The 19,653-nt window shown below is 43.3% G+C and overlaps 1 protein-coding gene across 6 annotated transcripts in view; it reads right to left on the bottom strand.

Moving 5' to 3' along the window:
• Nucleotides 1-995: 995 nt before the first annotated feature.
• Hectd1 (HECT domain E3 ubiquitin protein ligase 1) overlaps nucleotides 996-19,653 on the bottom strand; it is a 91,796-nt gene continuing 73,138 nt past the window's right edge. For all 6 annotated transcript variants that reach the window (XM_057783338.1, XM_057783341.1, XM_057783342.1 and 3 more), the window contains 15 exons: nucleotides 19,326-19,482; nucleotides 16,179-16,401; nucleotides 13,815-13,869; nucleotides 11,776-11,958; nucleotides 11,141-11,348; nucleotides 10,970-11,055; nucleotides 10,675-10,802; nucleotides 9,191-9,392; nucleotides 7,916-8,053; nucleotides 6,274-6,881; nucleotides 4,248-4,326; nucleotides 4,060-4,153; nucleotides 3,332-3,482; nucleotides 2,010-2,154; nucleotides 996-1,921 (listed from right to left, as the gene is read on the bottom strand). In XM_057783338.1, coding sequence (XP_057639321.1) covers nucleotides 1,784-1,921; nucleotides 2,010-2,154; nucleotides 3,332-3,482; nucleotides 4,060-4,153; nucleotides 4,248-4,326; nucleotides 6,274-6,881; nucleotides 7,916-8,053; nucleotides 9,191-9,392; nucleotides 10,675-10,802; nucleotides 10,970-11,055; nucleotides 11,141-11,348; nucleotides 11,776-11,958; nucleotides 13,815-13,869; nucleotides 16,179-16,401; nucleotides 19,326-19,482 — 2,595 coding nt within the window. In that variant the 3' untranslated portion in view covers nucleotides 996-1,783. The remainder of the gene's footprint in view (nucleotides 1,922-2,009; nucleotides 2,155-3,331; nucleotides 3,483-4,059; nucleotides 4,154-4,247; nucleotides 4,327-6,273; nucleotides 6,882-7,915; nucleotides 8,054-9,190; nucleotides 9,393-10,674; nucleotides 10,803-10,969; nucleotides 11,056-11,140; nucleotides 11,349-11,775; nucleotides 11,959-13,814; nucleotides 13,870-16,178; nucleotides 16,402-19,325; nucleotides 19,483-19,653) is intronic.

The raw sequence follows: 19,653 nt of genomic DNA, 5'->3' as shown, positions 1-19,653 counted from the left end.
TGCACTGATGGTGGACACTTCAATACCCAGCTCTCTCCAACAGACATGGCATCCAGACAAAAACTAAACAGAAACAATGGAGCCAACAGATGTTATAAACCAAAAGGACCCAACAGATATTCACAGAACATTTCACCCAAATACAAAAGAACATACTTTTTTCTTTGCATCTCACAAAACTTTTTCCAAGTGATCATATTCTTAGACACAAAACAAGTCTCGATAGATACAAGAAAACTCCTTGTATCGTATCAGACCCACAGATTAAAACTGCATAGCAAAACAACAGAAAGCTTAAACTCCTGGAAACTGAACAACTCCCTAATCAGTGAAAATGAGGTAACCCAGGCCCAGAAAGAGAAATTCACTTTTATGTGAATACTAACCATTAAATAAATGATAGCAAAGCTACAAGCTGTAGACCCAGAGATGCTAGGCATAAAAGAAGCGATCTGAGGGAACACACAGACCTATCTGGGAGGGTAAAGTGGATTTCATGGGTGGACCTGAGCTGCAAAGCTCACACAAACTCATACAGATTAGAGCAGCAAGCATTAGGTCCTCTGAGTATGTCAATTAGCTTTCAGCTTAATATTTTTTTTGTTTTGGTTTCTTGAGACAGGGTTTCTCTGTGTAACAACCCTGGCTGTCCTGGAATTCACTCTGTAGACCATGCTGGCTGTGAACTCACTGAGTCCACCTGCTTCTGCCTCCCAAGTGCTGGGATTAAAGTGTAAGTAAGCCACCACTGCCTGGCTTCAGCTTAGTATTTATATGGTACTCCTGACCTCTTTTGGGTTTGTCTTTTTTTTTTTTTTTTTGGTTTCTTGAGACAGGTTTTCCCTGTGTAACAGCTCTGTTTATCCTAGAACTTGCTTTGTAGACCAGGCTGGCTTCGAACTCACAGAAGTCCGCCTGCCTCTGCCTCCCAAGTGCTGGGATTAAAGGCATGCACCAACACCTCCAAGCTTTTGTTTTATATTTATTTTGTTTTTTTTAAAAAAGTAATTTACAGCACGGTGAGGAGTGAAGTTCTTAGGTCTGCTGGCTGCAGGGAAACAGCGGCACAACACAGTTTTCTACTCTGCAAACACTTTAATGATTATTGTTGAGCATACATTTCAGAAACTCACGTCCAACTGCAACAAGTTAAATAAATGTTTATAATATACAAAGAAAAGACAACCAAACATAAACGTTGCTGCGAGTGTGCCTTGCACCGAGACCAGTGTTTCCCTCCGTTACTACAGCTTTATTTTTGAGCTGCACAAACACACTTCAGAATTCCATCTTTAGAGAATGGTATTTAGGAAAAAATGAACTCCCACCTCAAAGAACTAAAACGCTGTGCATGATTCTGGGCTGGACAACAGAGAACACTAGAACACTCTGGTAGTGCAGGCAGCGTAGAAAGGAAAAGAAAAGGCTCGAGATGCCCATTAACACTCTGTGTTTTAAGGAAGCAGGATTCTGGGGATCAGTGACAGCAGCTGTAGTGTGTGGAGTATGACACGCTGACACCTGGCACACAGTGAGGCAGAACCGCCTTTCCAGTCCCGTGAGCCCTTGAAAAGCAGCACAGTGCCTGTGCTGGGACCTGCTGGCTGGGTAGGAAGGGATTTACTTTGTCATTAGCAGCTAAGGAACCTATTCCAGGTGTTCTCGAGCCTTCCTGGTGGAAAACAAGGCAAACGTCATTAGTGTGAGGATCACACTTCTCCGCAAACAAAGCAAGAGGCTTCTCTCGGCCCCGTCTCTGCTGTCTCTTTCTGCATCCCGAACCTCAATTGAGATGAAAGCCTTTCTCCATTGTAGCAGCTAGCAAGCGCTCCCTCATGATCTCCTCAGAAGAATATTCAGGTAACTTCAGATAATGGACACAAGTATTGACTGACGGATAGCTTGCATCAGTAGCGTCAACCTGCAGCAAGGAAGGGAAAACAACGGCATGAGTGCCTCTCTCAAATGGCATTAGGTTCCCTTTGGATTCTCCACCGGCTGGTCTGTACCTTTCGCACGACTGTGAGCCTGGGGTGCAGGTTGGCCAGTCCACCCGGGGGCAGAGTTGAGCAGCCAGTGGTGAACTGCAGGAATGCTTTCCTTTCGTCTGAGGACATGCCACACAAAACCCTCACGAACCTGAGGAAACCAGGGCTGGAAGAACAAAAACACAGCTATGTTCATTTGGCCATAGACGGAAATGAACCAAGACACACCATTATACTACCTGTGCATCAACAACCCCCGCCCCCGAGCAACATACACATGCGAGAGGCACAAGCCTGCTTTGTGAGTCAACAGTACACCCTCCCGCACCCCACACGCAGCATACACGTAGCAGATCAAGACTGCTAGCAACTGCCCAGTTAGGTAAGGCTGTCTCTCCTGCCAGAGTAGGACAAGATGAAACACACAACAGGCTCAGAATGAGTCTAAAATACACCTGCATCATTACAGGTAAGCCTACATTTACTAGAGTGCGACTCATCATTTCCATCAGTGAAATAATCAAATCTCGTGACATAGTTTACAGAACTAAAACAAAACACTACCTACCAAGGAAGGGAACTACTACTGTCTGCCACAGGCAGATGGGTTGTATAATCACCCTGCTAAAAGGAGCCAGCCCAGAGAGGGTGTACGGAACTCCCTAAAGCTGTTTCTTACATTCATTCCTGAAGCTGGATATACAATCTGCGTGCTTCTCTGTTACACTTCAGTAAACCTTAACATCAATGCAATGTAGCCTAAGGGTTTACAAATTACTTGCCAGGTGCACGCCTTTAATCCCAGCACTCGGGAGGCAGAGGCAGGCGGATCTCTGTGAGTTCGAGGCCAGCCTGGTCTACAGAGCGAGTTCCAGGACAGGCTCCAAAGCCACAGAGAAACCCTGTCTTGGAAAAAAACAAACAACAACAAAAACCCAAAGAATAACGACTAGTCAGCAGTGGTGGTGCCCGCCTTTTAATCCTAGCACTTGGGAGGCAGAGAGAAACGGATGTCTGTGTGTTTAAAAGCCAACCTGGTCTACAGAAGAGTTCCAGGACACTCAGAGCTACACAGAGAAACCCTGTCTCCAAAAACAAACAACAACAAACAACGACTAAACGCTGTGAGAACAGGAGCCGAAGCACAAGTCGTGATTGAGTCATGTGAATGCTCTCAGACCCCCGCGGCAGCCATATTGCCATCCTGGCTGCTTTGGCGCGCGCGCGCGCGCGCGCGCACACACACTGTGAATGTAGTTTTCTAAATTAAGAGTTCTTAGAAAAGCTGCCAGTGGATTTTTAGACGTGAAAGAGTTTGTTCCTTGGAAATCAGCAGCACGTACCTGTCACGTGTATAGCCAAGCTTGGGTTCAGTGTAATTGATGATGTCCTCGGCGGACCAGGATGGTGACTGATTTCCACAGAGAATCATCTGGACTTCCTCATGGCTGAAGGAACTTAGTTTCTCCATTGGAAAAACTTTATTAAACCCATCTACATCACAGAGACACCAAAAACACACACACAAAAGCACAACTCAGTTCCTAAGACATGATGACAAAAAGCCCAACTAGAATCCAAAAGCGGCAGGACGGTGGCCATCCCCCCTCCCCCCCACAAAGCTGCAGAGGACCATGCCCCACCCCCCAACACACAAAGGAAACCGATGCTCAACATCACAAACGCGAGCAGAGGAGTTTCTGGCCACTACAGTCCCCAGCCAGATCCTTGTCACCACAGCTCTGCAGTCTGACCGAACAGCTGGGTCACAGAGCAGCCAAGGCTGTGTTCATGCTTTCAAGTGAGCTACAGTGCAATCCACCCTCATCGCGCACTGTCGCACGTGTACAAACTCATGTCCATTTACAAATGAAGAAATGAACGTGAGGGCCAGAGTCTCCATCCTCTAGAGGAGTGGGCAAAGGTCGCTTAAGTGTTCAAACCTGTCCTGACTACGCTGCAGGACCTAACTACCTATCTGAGGACCAGAACCCGGGGCCAGTTCAGTGACACTCAGCAGTGATGATGCTAATGTCAGAGGGAAAGGGGATGCGCGGTCCTTTAAAATTACCTCGGAAGGCTTCCATCTGTTTCTGAATACCCGTATGCATACAGAAGTCAAACATCAGATCCACATATTCTTCTGCATTATCCACTGTTATCATCTGTAAGGAAGGTTTGGCAGCGTTAGCTCATTTAGCCTGTTTACACAAGAGGCTCTTTCGGAGCCCAACCACTGCACTAGGAGCAAATCTTTACCTCATCTTCCCCGCTTGGCTTGAGATCGACAGCTGTGAAGCCGTATATTCTTGAAGAAGGGCAGAACTGGAAATTTAAACTGAAAGTTGAAAAGGATTTGGTTACTATGCAGCATTTATGACCGCTGTGGACTATCACTTTAACCAAGCAGAGATGTGGTACATCTGTTTACACCGATTGATTGAATTATGTAAAGATGTGCGGCTGTTTTACCTTGCCTGCTTACGGCAGCTGAGTGGTTTAATAAAAAGCTGCACGGTCAATAGCTAGGCCGCAGAGGGACAGGCAGCGCTGGTAGGCACGGATAAGTAGGAAGAGAGGGAGAGATAACAAGGAGAATGAGGGAGAGAGGGACACCCAGGGCCAGCCAGTCAGGTAGTCTCTCAGTCAGTCAGACACGGGGTAGGACATACAGAAGGGAAGAAAGGTAAAAAGCCCCAAGGCAAAATGTAGATAAAGGGGAACAGGTTAAAACAAGTTACAAGAGCGAGTGGAAGAGAAGATAAAGCCAAGCATTCATAATTACTAATAAGTCTCCATGTCTTATTAGGGGAGCTGGTTGGTGGCACAAAAGAAAGTATGCTACATATATCAGTGCTACAAAAATCATAAATGCTCCCATTCTCCACCAACACAAACCTGCACACCAGCAGACAGTAAAATCAGGCACACCCACATCTCATTATTCATTTACTGGAAATGTTGAGGATCAAACCCAGACCCTTGTGCAAGAGGCTGAGTCTTTAAGGGAAAAACCTTGTGCATGAAAACTATTAGGCCACATGCTTGCAAACCTGTCTGACTTTGCAAAGACAACATGAAAACATAGCTTGTCATAATTTACTTGACTCAAGATTTCCATAATGAATTATTGTAAGAGCATGTTTGTAAGGCCCGTCTCCCAGGGAAGAAACAATCGCCTCACTTGTTCACAATGTATACAAAGTGTATATTTAGTATACTTAGGAGGAAAACAAATCTTTTAAGATATAGCTATTTCATACTTTGATTTTTTTTTTCTTTTGACAGCATCTCAGTATGTAGCTATGTGGCCGGGAACTCACTTTGTAAACCACACTATTGCTGAGCTCAGAGACCTGCCTGCCTCAGTCCCAAGTGCTCCGACTAAAGGCACGCACAACTGGCAGTTATCTAACCCTAACGATAGAGACAGTCTCAGACATGTGCCACTAGGCAACATTTCTGTTGCACAAACATAAACTATACTTAAACGAATCTAGATGGTACATTTTACTACACCACAAACATAGCATACTACTGCTTGGCTTCAAACTTGTATAGCAAGTTGCATTACTGAGTATCATAATGGTAAATATCTGTGACTAAAAACAGGTAAATACAGGAAAGACACAATGAAGAAATCAAGTGACAGAATTTTAAGTCCATTTTAACTGTATGAAGCCTACCTTGTTTATGTGGTCCACTTATGACGAAAACACCCATGTAGAGTTATGAGTGTCTAATTCTTACAATTACTAGCAAACATTCAAAACATCTGCAAATGTACTAGAAGGTATGACAATTTTCTGCACAGAAAGAAATGTACTAGAGCTACAGGATCAGAGTTAGTCGACACAGCCAACAGAGGTTTACATGCCAATCATCTCTGACTTTTACACAGTAGGCTACACACACGAACTGAAAGTTGTCCATATATTGGCTTTGAATTTTTTATACAAGATACAAATTTATCATATTTGAAAAATCAGATAATCCTCCAAAAATTTGATTAATGTTTGTTTTTTTCTCTTTCAAGGCAATGTCTTATGTATACCAGGCTAGCCACAAACTTTCTGTGTAGTGAAAGATAACCTTAAACTCTTCATTTTCCTGCCTGCATGCTCCCAGACTGGGATTCTAGGCACATGCCCACAGGCAGGGTTCTCTGCAGTGCGGAAGACCCAGGGTTTCACACACACTAGACAAGCACCATTCGGACCAAGCTGTCCACCGACAGTGTTATCTCCTAATTTGTTAGGTCAAAGAATAAACACATAAATCTTACCCTAAATCCTCGATGCTAAGTGGAGGTCCAGAACCTGATGGATTCTTGAGCACTAATTCCTGTAACTTTGTGTTCTTCTCATCTTCAGAAAGATTTTTATTGCCTAAAATTTGGCGCCTCTTGATAGCAAGGTCTTTAATTTCTTTTAAAAATCTGGCCCTATGCGGATTTACTAGTTCAAAATCTTCCCAAGTCAAAATTCCATTAAACCAAGCTGGGGGTTTGGGTTTAGGGGGATCGAGGATAAATTCTGACTTTGAGTCCTCTTCAAAGCTTCCTACTGAGAGAGAGTCATGACCTTCTTCTGTGGACGCCTCCGACTGACTTTCTGTACAGTGCAAGTCTCTGTCGCCTCGTGATTCATAGATCAGTTTGCTCATATTGCTTTTAATGTCCCCCATGCACATAAGTTTAAAGAAAGGCTTAGAAATAGGCAAGTCCACCAGTCTATTGTCTTGAATACATTTGGCTAAGAAAATGCCAAGGAAATGGAAGAGCTTTGTGATCCTTTCCAGCTCGTCACTGTCCTGTGGGAATGGCGCTGTGAACAGCCCACAGGACCGCTGCACATAGTATCCAGGAGGCTTCAACCCACCTCCAAGATCAACCTAGGTTTTAAAGGAAACACAATAAATTAATAAATACATAAAAAAGTTATCAAACCATCTATTACCATCTAAAAGATTCATAAACATGAAACACTTTTTAAAAATTTAGTCATTTAAAGATGTATGAACATTAATTAACTTTGGCAACCAAATTTAATCCTTAAATATTTTAATGGCACTAAGGTTATTCAATAATAAAAGTAGAGGCCAGTCTGGGCAAAAAAGTGAGACCAAAAACCAAAACTAGGGCTGTCAAGACGGTTAATTGTGTCAGAGTTCTGCCACCACGTCCAATCACCAGAGCTCAGTATCTGTGACCCCGATGGTGCAAGCAGAGAGTGGACTCTTCCCACAGGCTGGTTTCCACAGATAACACGGCATGTGTACACAGTAGTGCATGCATACACTTGTCCACACAGATGCAACACTAAACTTAAGAGTGAACAAGACGACTCAGCTGGTAACAGCGCTCACCGTCAAGCCCGCTGGCCTGAGCGCACACGCAGGAGACCAACTTCTCAAAGTTGTCCTCTCGTCTCCACACGCCACACTCACACTCTCTCTACGAAAACAAGCGCTGCCAATGTGGCTCTGCGGTAAACTGGATTCCTAGTATCCATAATGCACTGGGTTTGAGCCTCAGTATTGGGGGTGGGAATGGGGTCTTAAATAAATAAATAAACAACAATCTTTAAAAGTACAGCCAGGGAACCCAAGAGCTGGCCCAGCAGGTTAAGAGCACACTGGCTGTTCTTGCAGAGAACCTGGGTTCAGTTCCAAGCACTCATATGGTAGTCACAAGCCTCTATATCTCCAGTTCCAGGTAATCCAATGGCCACATCTGCTCCCCCAGCCTTAGGCACACATGTGGCACATACATGTACAAACAAGCAGAAAATACTCATATATATAAAGTTTAAAAAATTTTTAAAAGTTCAAAAAAACAAGTATAGCCAAAAACCCCGGCACAGCATATTTTAACATTTTGTGAAAGCAACCATAACTGAAACCCCAAGATAAGAACTAGATCTCACATGACGAGACTCATCATCTGGGAAGCTGTCATCACAGAGCCACGTCCCCAAGTCAGTTCTCTGGAATTCGGCTGCCACAAGCGCATAAAACTCCAAAGTGGGTCCCAAGCCAGTTCCTTCTTCTCCTAAAAATTCAACCTAAAAACAAGGATAGAATGGTAAAGAAAAGGTCACTTTGTAGGGCATTTTGTTTTGTTTTTGTTTTCTTCAGAGATAGGACTTCTCTGTAGAACCGCTCTAGCTATCCCAGGACTTGGCTTTGTAGACCAGGCCAGGCTCAAATTCACGGAAAGGCGTGTGCCACCACTCCTGACCATCTTTTAAATGATCTGTCGCACAGATCCAGTAGCATCCATCTCCTTTTTCAGAACAGCAAGGTGGTGTATGACACCCAGCACAGACACAGGATTCGGAACTCTAAAGCATTCGTTTCCCTCTGTGAACCATCAGGCACTGCGCTGAGCAGTGTGCATGCATTAGTTACTTGTTCTGGAGATTCTATCTCATGACTCAGCAGAATAATCAAATCTCATCTTTCCATCAGAGGAAACCAAATCTCAACCATTTACTTGAAGCAAGGATGGTATATAGGTTTTTTCCACCTGGGTTTTTATGACCAAACACCTAAGTTCTACAGTTGTGACTTTAAGCAATCACCTTGGAGGCTTCTGAATACACTCTATCTGATGCAAAAATGATAGGAAAATTTTCAGAAAAACTTAAATGATGAGTCAGGCGGTGGTGACACACACCTTTAATTACAGCACTCAGGAGGCAGGGGCAGGCCTGGTCTATAGATAGAACCAGTAATAAAACTTTGCACATCTAGAGACTTATGACATCTGATGTAGCCAGTCTGTGATGGTCACATCCATGACAGGTCACTGTGTAAATGGGGTAAGACCCAGAAATGCCCACAACATCATCCTGCAGTAAGTACTGCCTGCTACTGCGGGGTCAACACCACCACACTTTAGGGGAGGCGATACTACAAAAGCACAGCTTAATGGAAGGGTAAAATGTAGCTAGCCAAAAAGAACCCTTTGTGTGCTCTGCCCAGTCCAACGTGGTCAAGAAATAGGTCATAGCGCAGATGTTGATAATCAAGAGAGAAGAGGGGAGGCACTCTGAGATGCTCTGCCTGAAGAAAGCCTCTGCACAGAGGGAGGAGATCCTCTTTTGTCTGCCACGGTTTACACAGTGAAGATAGCTTCCCTGGTTCCCATGCATTCTTTGCCATAAAAAAACAAAAAGCTTTACTTTACATGAGGTTACCTCTAGAACTGATTTCCGATCTGCATGTATTTGCATGACATTCTCAGCCCACTCCATCAGGGATTCACCACGCGGAACTTTTACTCTTTCATGCTTGAGCCGACCAACTCTAAACTCCCCAGGATCATCTCGCCTCACACTGCTGGTGGTCCTTGTTCGCTCCACTGTGGCTTCTCGTCGATTCTGTAACCACACTATTGCCCTGAAACACAACACCAAAATCCTTACATACTTAGACAGTGGCTAAGTCAGCAGCAGAAGGCACAGATTGAAGGGACTGCTTTGCACTTATTTTTAAATGTTGTTTGGAGACAGGTGTTTCCTGTATCTATTACCCGATTCCCAAGATTACAGGAACACAATGCTGCTGCGCTAGAATCTCAAAAGTGTTCAGTCAGGTAATTTATTTGGTTTAAAAAAAAAAAAAAAGGTCAGTATCGCCGGGCAGTGGTGATGCAGGCCTTTAATTCCAGCACTCGGGAGTCAGAGGCAGGTAGATCTCTGTGAGTTCGAGGCCAGTTCGAACTACAAGAGCTAGTTCCAGGATAGGCTCTAAAACCACAGAGAAACCGTCTTGAAAACAACAACAACAACAACAACAACAACAACAACAGTCAAGTGTCTCTGTATCCCAGGATGGCCTGGGAACTCACTATGTAGCTCAGGCTGGCCTCTTATCTAACAATCCTCTTTCCTTAGCCTCCAGAGTGCTGGAATTATAGCTGTAAACAAATATCATCTCTCCAATCCTAAAATGGGTATTTTAAGACATTAAAAGAATTTTGTGTGTGTCCCCAAGTGTACATGTGGAGATTATAGGGCAACTCTCAGAAATCAGCTCTTCGATTCAGCCACATGGGTTCCAGGGACTGAACTCAGGTCCTGGCATTCAGTGCCAATCATCTTTACCCACTGAGAAAAATATTTAACACCTGCAATACACACTGTTTCACATGCTTCAACCACAATAGGTAACAAAAGAGCTAAAGAGGAGAAAAAAAAAAAAAAACCCTGCTCTTGTGAATCTGTGGTCTAGAGGAGGGAGACAGGACAAAATCAAATCTGCTATACACAAGCCGGTAGAAAGAGAAAAGTCATCAGGTAGAAGACACGGGCAAATATTAACAATGTCTGCAAAGGATGGGGCTGCCGCTCAGTGACCAAGACCTTGTCCAGCATTTACTGAGCCTGGGTTAGACTCTAGTGCGCTAAATAAAAATGAAATGCGATTTACCAGCATTCAGTTTGATTTACTGAGGATTTTGTAAGTTGCCAAAGAACTCTTGAGTGTTAGGAAATAGAAATCGATGCAATCCATGCTGTACCAACAAAGCGTCTGCATCCAAGTGAGCATGGACAACGTCTAAGTGTTGACAACCCTTCCCAGAAACAATGCATCCCTCCATCACCCTGAGCAGCGCACATGCAACTTCTATAATCAAAGACACCTTAATTCTAAAAACATCAAAAGGGTCACTTCCTACCTGGATGCACCAAACGCTGTGCAGGTGAAATAAAGCTGTCTAGTTTCAAATGGTATCAAGAAAGGACACTTGCTGGTTAACTGTTCACACCAGTCTGGCAGAGCTCCACTCGCCAAAGCCAATGGTTCCTGTAGGTTAACAAACAACACCTTAGTGCTAAGAGCATTAAGCGGAATCAATAATGAACACCAAAGACTATGTGAAGTAGTACTGCAGAGGAATGAGGACAATCAGAGGCAGAGAAGAGAGAAAGGCGTACAAAGAAAGGCCCATCAAAGGTCACCCAGGCGATTACCTCGATCTGCTGTAAGATTTTTGTGGTGATTTTTTTACTAGTAAATTCATCAGGTGGAAAAGTAAACTGAGGCTGCTCATCACCATCTGCAAAGTTAATTAACACAATTAATAAAAACAAAAATTGCCTGTTTTCCAACTGATCTAGAAATAAAGAAGGTTTCTTACGGACCTTCTTGGGATATTCTGGAGTAAGGGTCACTGGCAACTATATACAGAATGCGCAGGAGCTGAAGGACATCCTCCACTCCACACGAGTTCTGGCCATTGCCAGCTTTCGCCTGAGGCTGCTCTTTTGTCAGATTAAGAATGTCGCTACTTTGAAGAGTAGAAATTGCCCCCTGGTTTAATCCAGACTTTGTTCCATGCTCGCAAAAATCCTGAAAGACAAAGAGCAAAATTAGCAATCAATCACTTTTCAAGAAAACCGTTCATTATTCTTAGTATTAATATGATTGTTGAATTTTTTCTTATTTTTAAAATAACCATTTATCCCACAAGACAAAAAGCTTATTCAAAATCATTCACACTGTCGAAGAAAATGAAAGCACAAGCTTTGGCCTACCGCGATCCACAGCCCAGGGGCATCTGCACTTTAGCACTGACACATTAACCACGCCACTGAAACTCTCCAGATGCTCTTGCTGTGTTTCCTTATCTTCTTCGGTGCTGGGCATCTAATCCAGGGTCTGGTGCGTGCTGTGTTAGCACTCTACAGCACTGAGCTGTACCCTAGCCCTCGGTTCTAAAGCTAAAACAAAGTGCAAGCCATTCCCACTCAAACCAATACTTTAATACAATATATACCTTATATGCAGCTATAAGCTGAGAACAGTTTCTGTTTTTCCTAATACTTTTATTAGTGCCGGTTAATTTCCAGTGGCGCAGGAAAGCGGCGTCTGCGTTCTTCTGCAGGTAGGTTATCAGATCATTCTTTGGTAGTTCGTCAGTGCCAAGGTACTGTTCCACATGCTCTATAGACCAGCAGCCCTACGGCAGGAAAACCAAACAGTGGCCTCTCCCAGTAATGGGGTCTGTGATGTCTCACATGCATTACAGACACAGCCATGAGATCATGCAACTTAGTCTAACTTCAAGAGTTCAGCACCAGTCTCCTTCCTCCTCAAACTGTGATACAATCTGTTTTTTCTCCTTGGGTTGGTTTAAATAAGATGGCACCCACAGGCTCATATAATTGAAGGCTTACCTGCCTGGGAGTGGAACTGTCTGAAAGCTTTAGAAATACTAGGAGGTGTGGCCTTGCTGGAGGAAGCGTGTCACTAGGGATGGGCTTTGAGGTTTCAAAAGCCCACAGCAGGCCTGGTTTCTCTGTCTCTCTCCTCTCACCCTCGATTCTCTCAGCTCAAGTTTCAGAGGATAACCATATCAGTAAGTGGCTTAGAAACCATTCTTTTCTTATGATATTTTAGCCAAAGAATGTGACTGCCTTTTGCCCTTGTCCTAAAAATCTGCCTAAGGCAAAACTGAGTTTTGGATTAATAGCACCGCAAAGAAGGACAATGTGCTGATGTAATTGGACTAAGGGGCCAAGGTCCAGCCCCAGCAAGGAGCAGGACATGGCAACTCTGGGAACAAGGTCTGGATTTACAGTCAAGGCTACAAGAAAGGAGCTATGCTCTCCCTCTCTGAAAAACAGCTGAGGTGTTCCTGCAGGGAGGCCTAGAGAGGTCGCTCCATGGAACTGTGAAAGTGAAGCCTAGATTGCCTTGGAGAAGCTACAATTGAGAGATACCTACCAAGGAGAGCTGCTAACAGGGAGTGGACCCAGCCCGAGAGAGGTGTGCTGCAGTCAACAAAGCTGAAAGGACTTAGGGATCCAAAGAGCACATGGAAATACAGAGTCTGAGTTTGCCCAGCTGATTTTTGGTCCTGCTTTGGTTGAGAAGTCCCTTATTTGGCTCTTCGCTCCCTTTTGGAATAGTAACATATATTCTGTGCCATTGTATGTTAGAAGTATGTGATCTGCATTTTGATTTATACAAGGGGTTACAGTTAAGAGATTGCCATGAGTCTCAGAATATTTGAACTTTGGACATTTTTTTTTTTTTTTTTGGTTTTTCGAGACAGGGTTTCTCTGTGGTTTTGGAGTCTGTCTTGGAACTAGCTCTTGTAGACCAGGCTGGTCTCGAACTCACAGAGATCCGCCTGCCTCTGCCTCCCAAGTGCTGGGATTAAAGGCGTGCACCACCACCGCCAGGCAACTTTGGACATTTTGTTTTGTTTTTCGAGATAGGGTTTCTCTGGAGCTTTGGAGCCTCTCCTGGAACTTGCTCTGTAGACTAGGCTGGCCTCGAACTCACAGAGATCTTCTGGGATTAAAGGTGTGCACCAACACTGCCTGGCAAACTTTGGACTGTTTAAACACTGTTGAGAGTCTGATAGATTGTGGGAACGTTTGAAGTTGGACTGAATGCAGTTTTGTATTATGTGGCTAGAAAGCTATGAGGGCCAGGGAATTGAATGTTTTCATAGGCTCCTAGATTTGAATGCTCAGTAATCAGGGAGTGGAGCTCTTTGATAGGAACAGAAGTTTTAAGAAGTATGACCTTAGCAGAGGAAGTGTGTAACCGGCAGTGGGCTATGAGGTTTCAAAAGTTCAAAACAGGCCCCTTCTCTCTCCCTGCTGCCTGCAGAATAGGATGAAGTGACTTCTCCAGCACCACTCCAGCCTGCTGCCATGCTGCCTGCTATTATGACACTGGAAACAAGCCCCCAATCCTATGAGAGCTGGCCATGGTGTCTCTTCACAGCAATAAAACACTCACTAAGACACTCTTCACATTTTTCACTAAACAACTAGGCCCCACTGTGTAAAAATAACTTACCATTTTCCCATTTTCTTTTTCTTTATCAGAATCCTTCATTTCTCTATACATGATTCTAAACATGAAGACATTATTCAATTAATTGATAAACCAAATATTTATACTTATTTCCAATAAAGATCTAATCTGAAAATATAAGTTAATGAGGTCATTCATTAAATATACATTTCATTAAACACTGAACTTGAACTCAAGGAGTTGTCAGCAAATATTCTAGCACTGAAGTCTATTTCCAACCTTACTCCTTCCAATGACTCTTACTGTATATCCCAAGTTGACCTCAAAACTGATTCTGCTGACTGTATTCTGCCTCCCAAATGCTGGGATTATAGCCACATGACACTTGTATGGCTCAAAAAGAATTTTTTAGACAAAACATTCCAAAGAAAGCATACATCAACCAGGTGTGGTGGTACATGTCCAGTAAGTAAGTACAGTAAGAGTAAGAAAGCAGGGGCAGGAGGATCATAAGTTCAAAGTCATCCTTTACTACATAGCAAGTTTGAGGACAACCTTTGCTATGTGAGACTCCATCTTTAAAAAACAAAGCAAAGGACAGGTGGGGACTACACAGAAAAGCTCGTCTCTGATGTGTCCCTCTGTGTGCCTTGATTACCACTGGGGAATAAAGAAGCTGCCTTGGCCTGTCGATAGGGCAGAACTTAGGTAGGCAGAGAAAACTAAACTGAATGCTGGGAAAAAGAAGGCAGAGTCAGAGAGAAGCCATGTAGCCCCACTGAAGATGGACGCCAGGACACCAGAACGTCACATACGGTAAAGCCAGACATGTGGCGATACACAGATTACTAGAAATGGGTTAAATTAAGATATAAGTGTTAGCCAATAAGAAGTTAGAACTATTATTGGGCCAAGCAGTGTTTTAAATAATATAGTTTCTGTGTGGTTATTTTGCACCTGAGCTGCCGGGCAGCCAGGAAACAAGCGGCCTCCTAACATGTCTCAAAACAAACAAACAAAAACCCCCAAAAGACCACAAATACATACATCAATTCTACAGTTTTCAATGTAATTTAAATTACTCGTATGTGCCACACTGGATGCACACACACCACAGAACACACGTGGAAACCAGAGGACCGAGTCAGTTCTCGGCTAGAGCTCCGGCTGCCAGGCCTCGTATCAAGCCCTCTTAGCAGAAGTGCCATCTCAACAGCCCCAAGCCTACAGAGCTTTTAACAATATGAATGCTCTATGTACTAAGTGTTTTGACTTCTTTTAGAGTTAGATAAATAAAATGAGGCAAAAAAGTAATTTTTCTGTGACTAGATAGAAAGGCTAGGAATAACAATGATGAGAAATGCTTATCCTCTTTTTTGTTATTTTTTGAGACAGGGTTTCTCTGGGTAACAGCCCTGGCTGTCCTGGAACTCCTCTGTAGGACAGGCTGACCTCAAACTCAAGAGATCCGCCTGCCTCTGCCTCCTCAGTACTGAAATGAAGGCGTGCGTCACAAACACCACCCAGTAAAAAAGGCTTATTTTCTGAGACAGTGAAGTCAATTTTGAGTATCTGAGGTGATAAAAATCACTGTACTTTCTATCTCAAAAATACCTACATTACTTTTACCAGATACTGTCTAGCATTATGAGCTACTGAAAGATCATAAACCAAATTAACAAAAGTGAAATTAAGTGTTAATAATTTATTGTTTGTTATAAAATACTATACTTACTTACTGGGTAATACTAAACACTTGTTATGCCCTAGAAACGATTCACATGTGTTAATCCATTAATTCCTCACAATTATGCTTCTTTTGTTTGTTTGCTTGTTTTTTGAGACAGGGTTTTTCTGTAGCTTTGGAGCCTGTCCTGGAACTAGCTCTTATAGACCAGGCTGGCCTCGAACTCACAGAGATACACCTGCCTCTGCCTCCCAAGTGCTGGGATTAAAGGCGTGTATCACCACCGCCCGGCTATGCTTCATTTCATAGATTTTAAAACTGAGAAACAAAAGTGGTCAACGTTTGGGGGTATAACTTGGGTACAAATTTGACCGCAAGCACACTAAACCAGTTGGGTCATTGACAATTATTTGTGGAGTAAGTAGAGTAGTTTAACTGACTCCACAGAGGGACATATAAGGTACATTTACTATTTCTATCACATGCAATTGTAAAAATTCAGACAACACTGCTCTCAGCCCTGAGTCTATCTCCAAAGGTCCTTCCAGCTCTAAAGCCTAGCCATCCTACGGCTGCAGTCAGAAGCAGCTTTACTGTCCCCGCAAAGCAACAAAACAAGAAACAAATCCTGTCTGTTCCTGTAATGCACAATACAGAGATCCAACAATTTGTTGCTCATAGATAGTAACAAAGACTGCTGAAATATCAAAATCTCTTACGTGTAAGTAGGCTCCCAAATACGCCTAAGTTTATCTGACTTCACATTGCCATTACAAGACAGCTGAAGCAATTTCTGTACATAATAAAAGATGGTTGATCTGAAATTGGTAAGTGGCAATTCAACTTCCCGAGTTGTTCCAAGCCCAGTTACTTTCAGTGTGAGAGCCAATCGAGGGGATGGAGTGCACTCAACTTCTTCCAAGAGCTCCGAGTGCGGTGTTCCTAAAGATATGAAAGATGGGAAAACAGTCTCACACAGAGCACTGCACTAGGAGACCAGGCCACACATTCACTTAATAGCATCTACTTATGACTCGCTGGCTTCAAGATTTACTTTACTTATTATTTCTGGTTTGGGAGAAAAGGTCTTATTATGAGGTTCAGGGTGGCCTAGAATGTGCCATATAATCCAGCAAGTTCCAAGCTGGCCTTTGAACCCATGGCAATCCACTTTTTCGAGCCTCTCAGAGCCGGGATAACATGATCCCTGACTGTCCTACTTGAAAAAGTAAAATATTGCTGGGCAGTAGTGGTGCAACCCCACCCCCACTCCTGCTCCGCCCTGAGACAGAGTTTCTTTGTCTAACAGCCTAGCTGTCCCGGAACTAGCTCTGTAGACCAGGCTGGCCTTGAACTCAGAGATCGGTGTAGTGCACCGACTTTATTCCACTGCACTTTAATTGAAACATGGCCCTGTCACTGAACACAGAAAGATGAACATCCTTCCACTCACTAGCACACACAAAGCAGGATGCAGAGCTCATATTTTGGTGTGTGGCCAAAGTAGCACATCAGGACAGAACGGTCCCGACAGAGCTGTCTGTGCTGCTCGAGGGGTACAGAGCATCTTATCCTAGTTGTAGCTATAAAGACATTAAATTAAAAATCTGTGAGTCTTCATAGGGAACAATCTCTTTATATCAATAAAACCAGGTAGTCACAAACCTTTTTTAAGGACCATGTATTAGAATACCTGGTATTCACTGAGACACAATCAGGTACCATGATGTGAAAGTCTTAACATCATATTTTTTTAATTTCCTTGCCAAACAAGAAGCATCATTTTCTCTATGAAAGAGGTGTGGAGATCCAATATTACTACAAAACGAGTGCTCTTACAACACAGATATATTTTCTCACTCTTTTTGAGATTTGAAGTTTTCTTTTCTTTTTTTTTTCTTTTTTCTTTTTTTTTTTTTTTGGTTTTTCGAGACAAGGTTTCTCTGTGGTTTTGGAGCCTGTCCTGGAACTAGCTCTTGTAGACCAGGCTGGTCTCGAACTCACAGAGATCCGCCTGCCTCTGCCTCCCGAGTGCTGGGATTAAAGGCGTGCGCCACCACCGCCCGGCGAGATTTGAAGTTTTAAACCAAGATTGCCGCCTCTATTCCTTCTGGAGGCTCCACCGCAGTCAGCTTCTTGCTGTTTTCACTTCTAGAGGCTGTGCATGCCCAGATTCCTTAGCTTACAGCCCTCACCACTGACCTTTGCTTCCCAGGCACCACATCTCCTGTGGTTCTCATCCTTCTGCCTCATTCTTACAAGGATGATAAAGGTGTTTAATTCGATTTACCTACAAAGTCTCTCTCCATGTTGGGGCAATGAGGTTTTAAGTTCCAGAAATTAAGATCTAGGTATTTGGGGGGGGGGGGGGGGCTGGAGAGGTTAAGAGCATTGCCTGCTCTTCCAAAGGTACTGAGTTCAATTCCCAGCAACCACATGGTGGCTCACAACCATCTATAATGGGGTTTGGTGCCCTCTTCTGGCCTGCAGGCATAACACAGACAGAATATTGTACACATAATGAATAAATAAGTAATTTTTTAAAAAAAGAATCTTTTTCAAAAAAAAAAAGATCTAGGTATTGTGGGTAGGAGGGGGCACATTAGGTACCTATCATACCCTAAAAAGGTGAAGTTGGGTTTTTTTTAGTTTTTGTTTTGTTGTGGAGACAGAGTTTCATAATGCAGACCCTAAATTTCAGGATTAAAGGCATGTGCTGCCACACCTAGCCCTATGAAAAAAGTGTTAGTGGATGAAGTTGTCACCCAGGCAAACTGACTCTAGAAATCTTGACTGGAGAAGCAGATAGCTTTTCAAAGTTAACAGAATTTAAAACCCCACCTTTAAATAACACCTTGTTTAAAAGACTTTACAAATACAAACAATGCTTTGTTAGAGATAAACCTTCATGGCAGAGCACGAGTCCAGGTCCTAGGTTCAGTCCCTAAACACCCCACACACACACCACCCCCCCACATACCCAGAACAACTCTTCCTCGAGAAGTTCCTATCCATTCTCTGAAATATATCTTTCTTTCTAAACATCCTTCTTAGCCCCCATGCTAAAAAAAAAAATCTATCTAAAAGTATCTATTCTACTCCCTCCCCTTCTTTTTTCATTTGAAGGTTTTTTGTTGTTCTTGTTTTGAGACACAGGATCTTCTAGTCCAGGCTGAAGCTGGCTTTGAAGTTCTGATCCTCTGACCCTCTGTCATCAGCCTTCCATGTGCTGGTAGCACAGGTATGTTCCAATACACCCATCTTAAAATACCTTTAATAAAACCCCAACTCTGCTTGAGAGAGAGAGTTGTGATTGGCTTCTCTAAAATATCCATTTTTGATTTATAGGCAGTTGTGAGCTGCCTGGTGTGGAAGCTGGGACTCGAACCTGGATCCTCTGCAAGAATAGTGGCTGCTTGCTTTAAGGCTGAACCATCCGGGAGTCCCACCACCCTTTTGCATGGGTGCTGTGAATCCAAACAAGTCTTCAGACATGCAAAGTAAGCGTTCTGCCAACTAAGCCACCTCCCCAGCACTAAGACAGCTTTTTTTTAAAAAAAAAAAATATTTACTTATGTATGGGACAGGGAGGTGCCACAATTCCACATGTTGTGGAAATCATATGACAGTTTATTAGCTTTCTTCTTCTACCATGTGGATTCCAGGGTTTGAAACCAGTTTGTCAGGCTTAGCAGCAAGCTCCATTACTCACTGAACCCTATCACCGGTCCCAACATCTATACAATTTAGAGTTTTAAAAAAAAAAAAAAAAAAAAGAATTTTTAATATTAACTTGCAAATATAAGCAGCACTTTGCCTCACTGGTTACCAACTAATATTAGACCACACACTGAAATACACTGTACCTGGGGGAGGAATCTCCAGGTCAGTTGTCTGCTGGACATTCGTACGACCTGGTCTAGGATCAAAAGCAGGAACCAAGGCAGAAAACTGCCGCTTTAGCACGTAGTCGTCATCCCAGGTCCTGCGGCGTCCTCCCTTGGTTTCATACTCCTCTTCCTCCTACGGCAGGAAAATTCCACATACAGTGACAATCTTATCCCTGAGCTGACTTATGTCTACCAAATAAGGCAGCCACAAGGTAAGTCATCCTTTAATTTTTAAATAACATTTAGTTACTTATGTGAAATTTTTTATGTCTGTGTAAAGGGCAGAGGACAGCTTGAGGGAGCT

Source organism: Chionomys nivalis, chromosome 10 (genome assembly GCF_950005125.1).
Source record: "Chionomys nivalis chromosome 10, mChiNiv1.1, whole genome shotgun sequence".
Classification (NCBI taxonomy): domain Eukaryota; kingdom Metazoa; phylum Chordata; class Mammalia; order Rodentia; family Cricetidae; genus Chionomys; species Chionomys nivalis.
The sequence above is the reverse complement of the archived record's forward strand: the minus strand, read 5'-3'. Positions and strand labels throughout refer to the sequence as shown.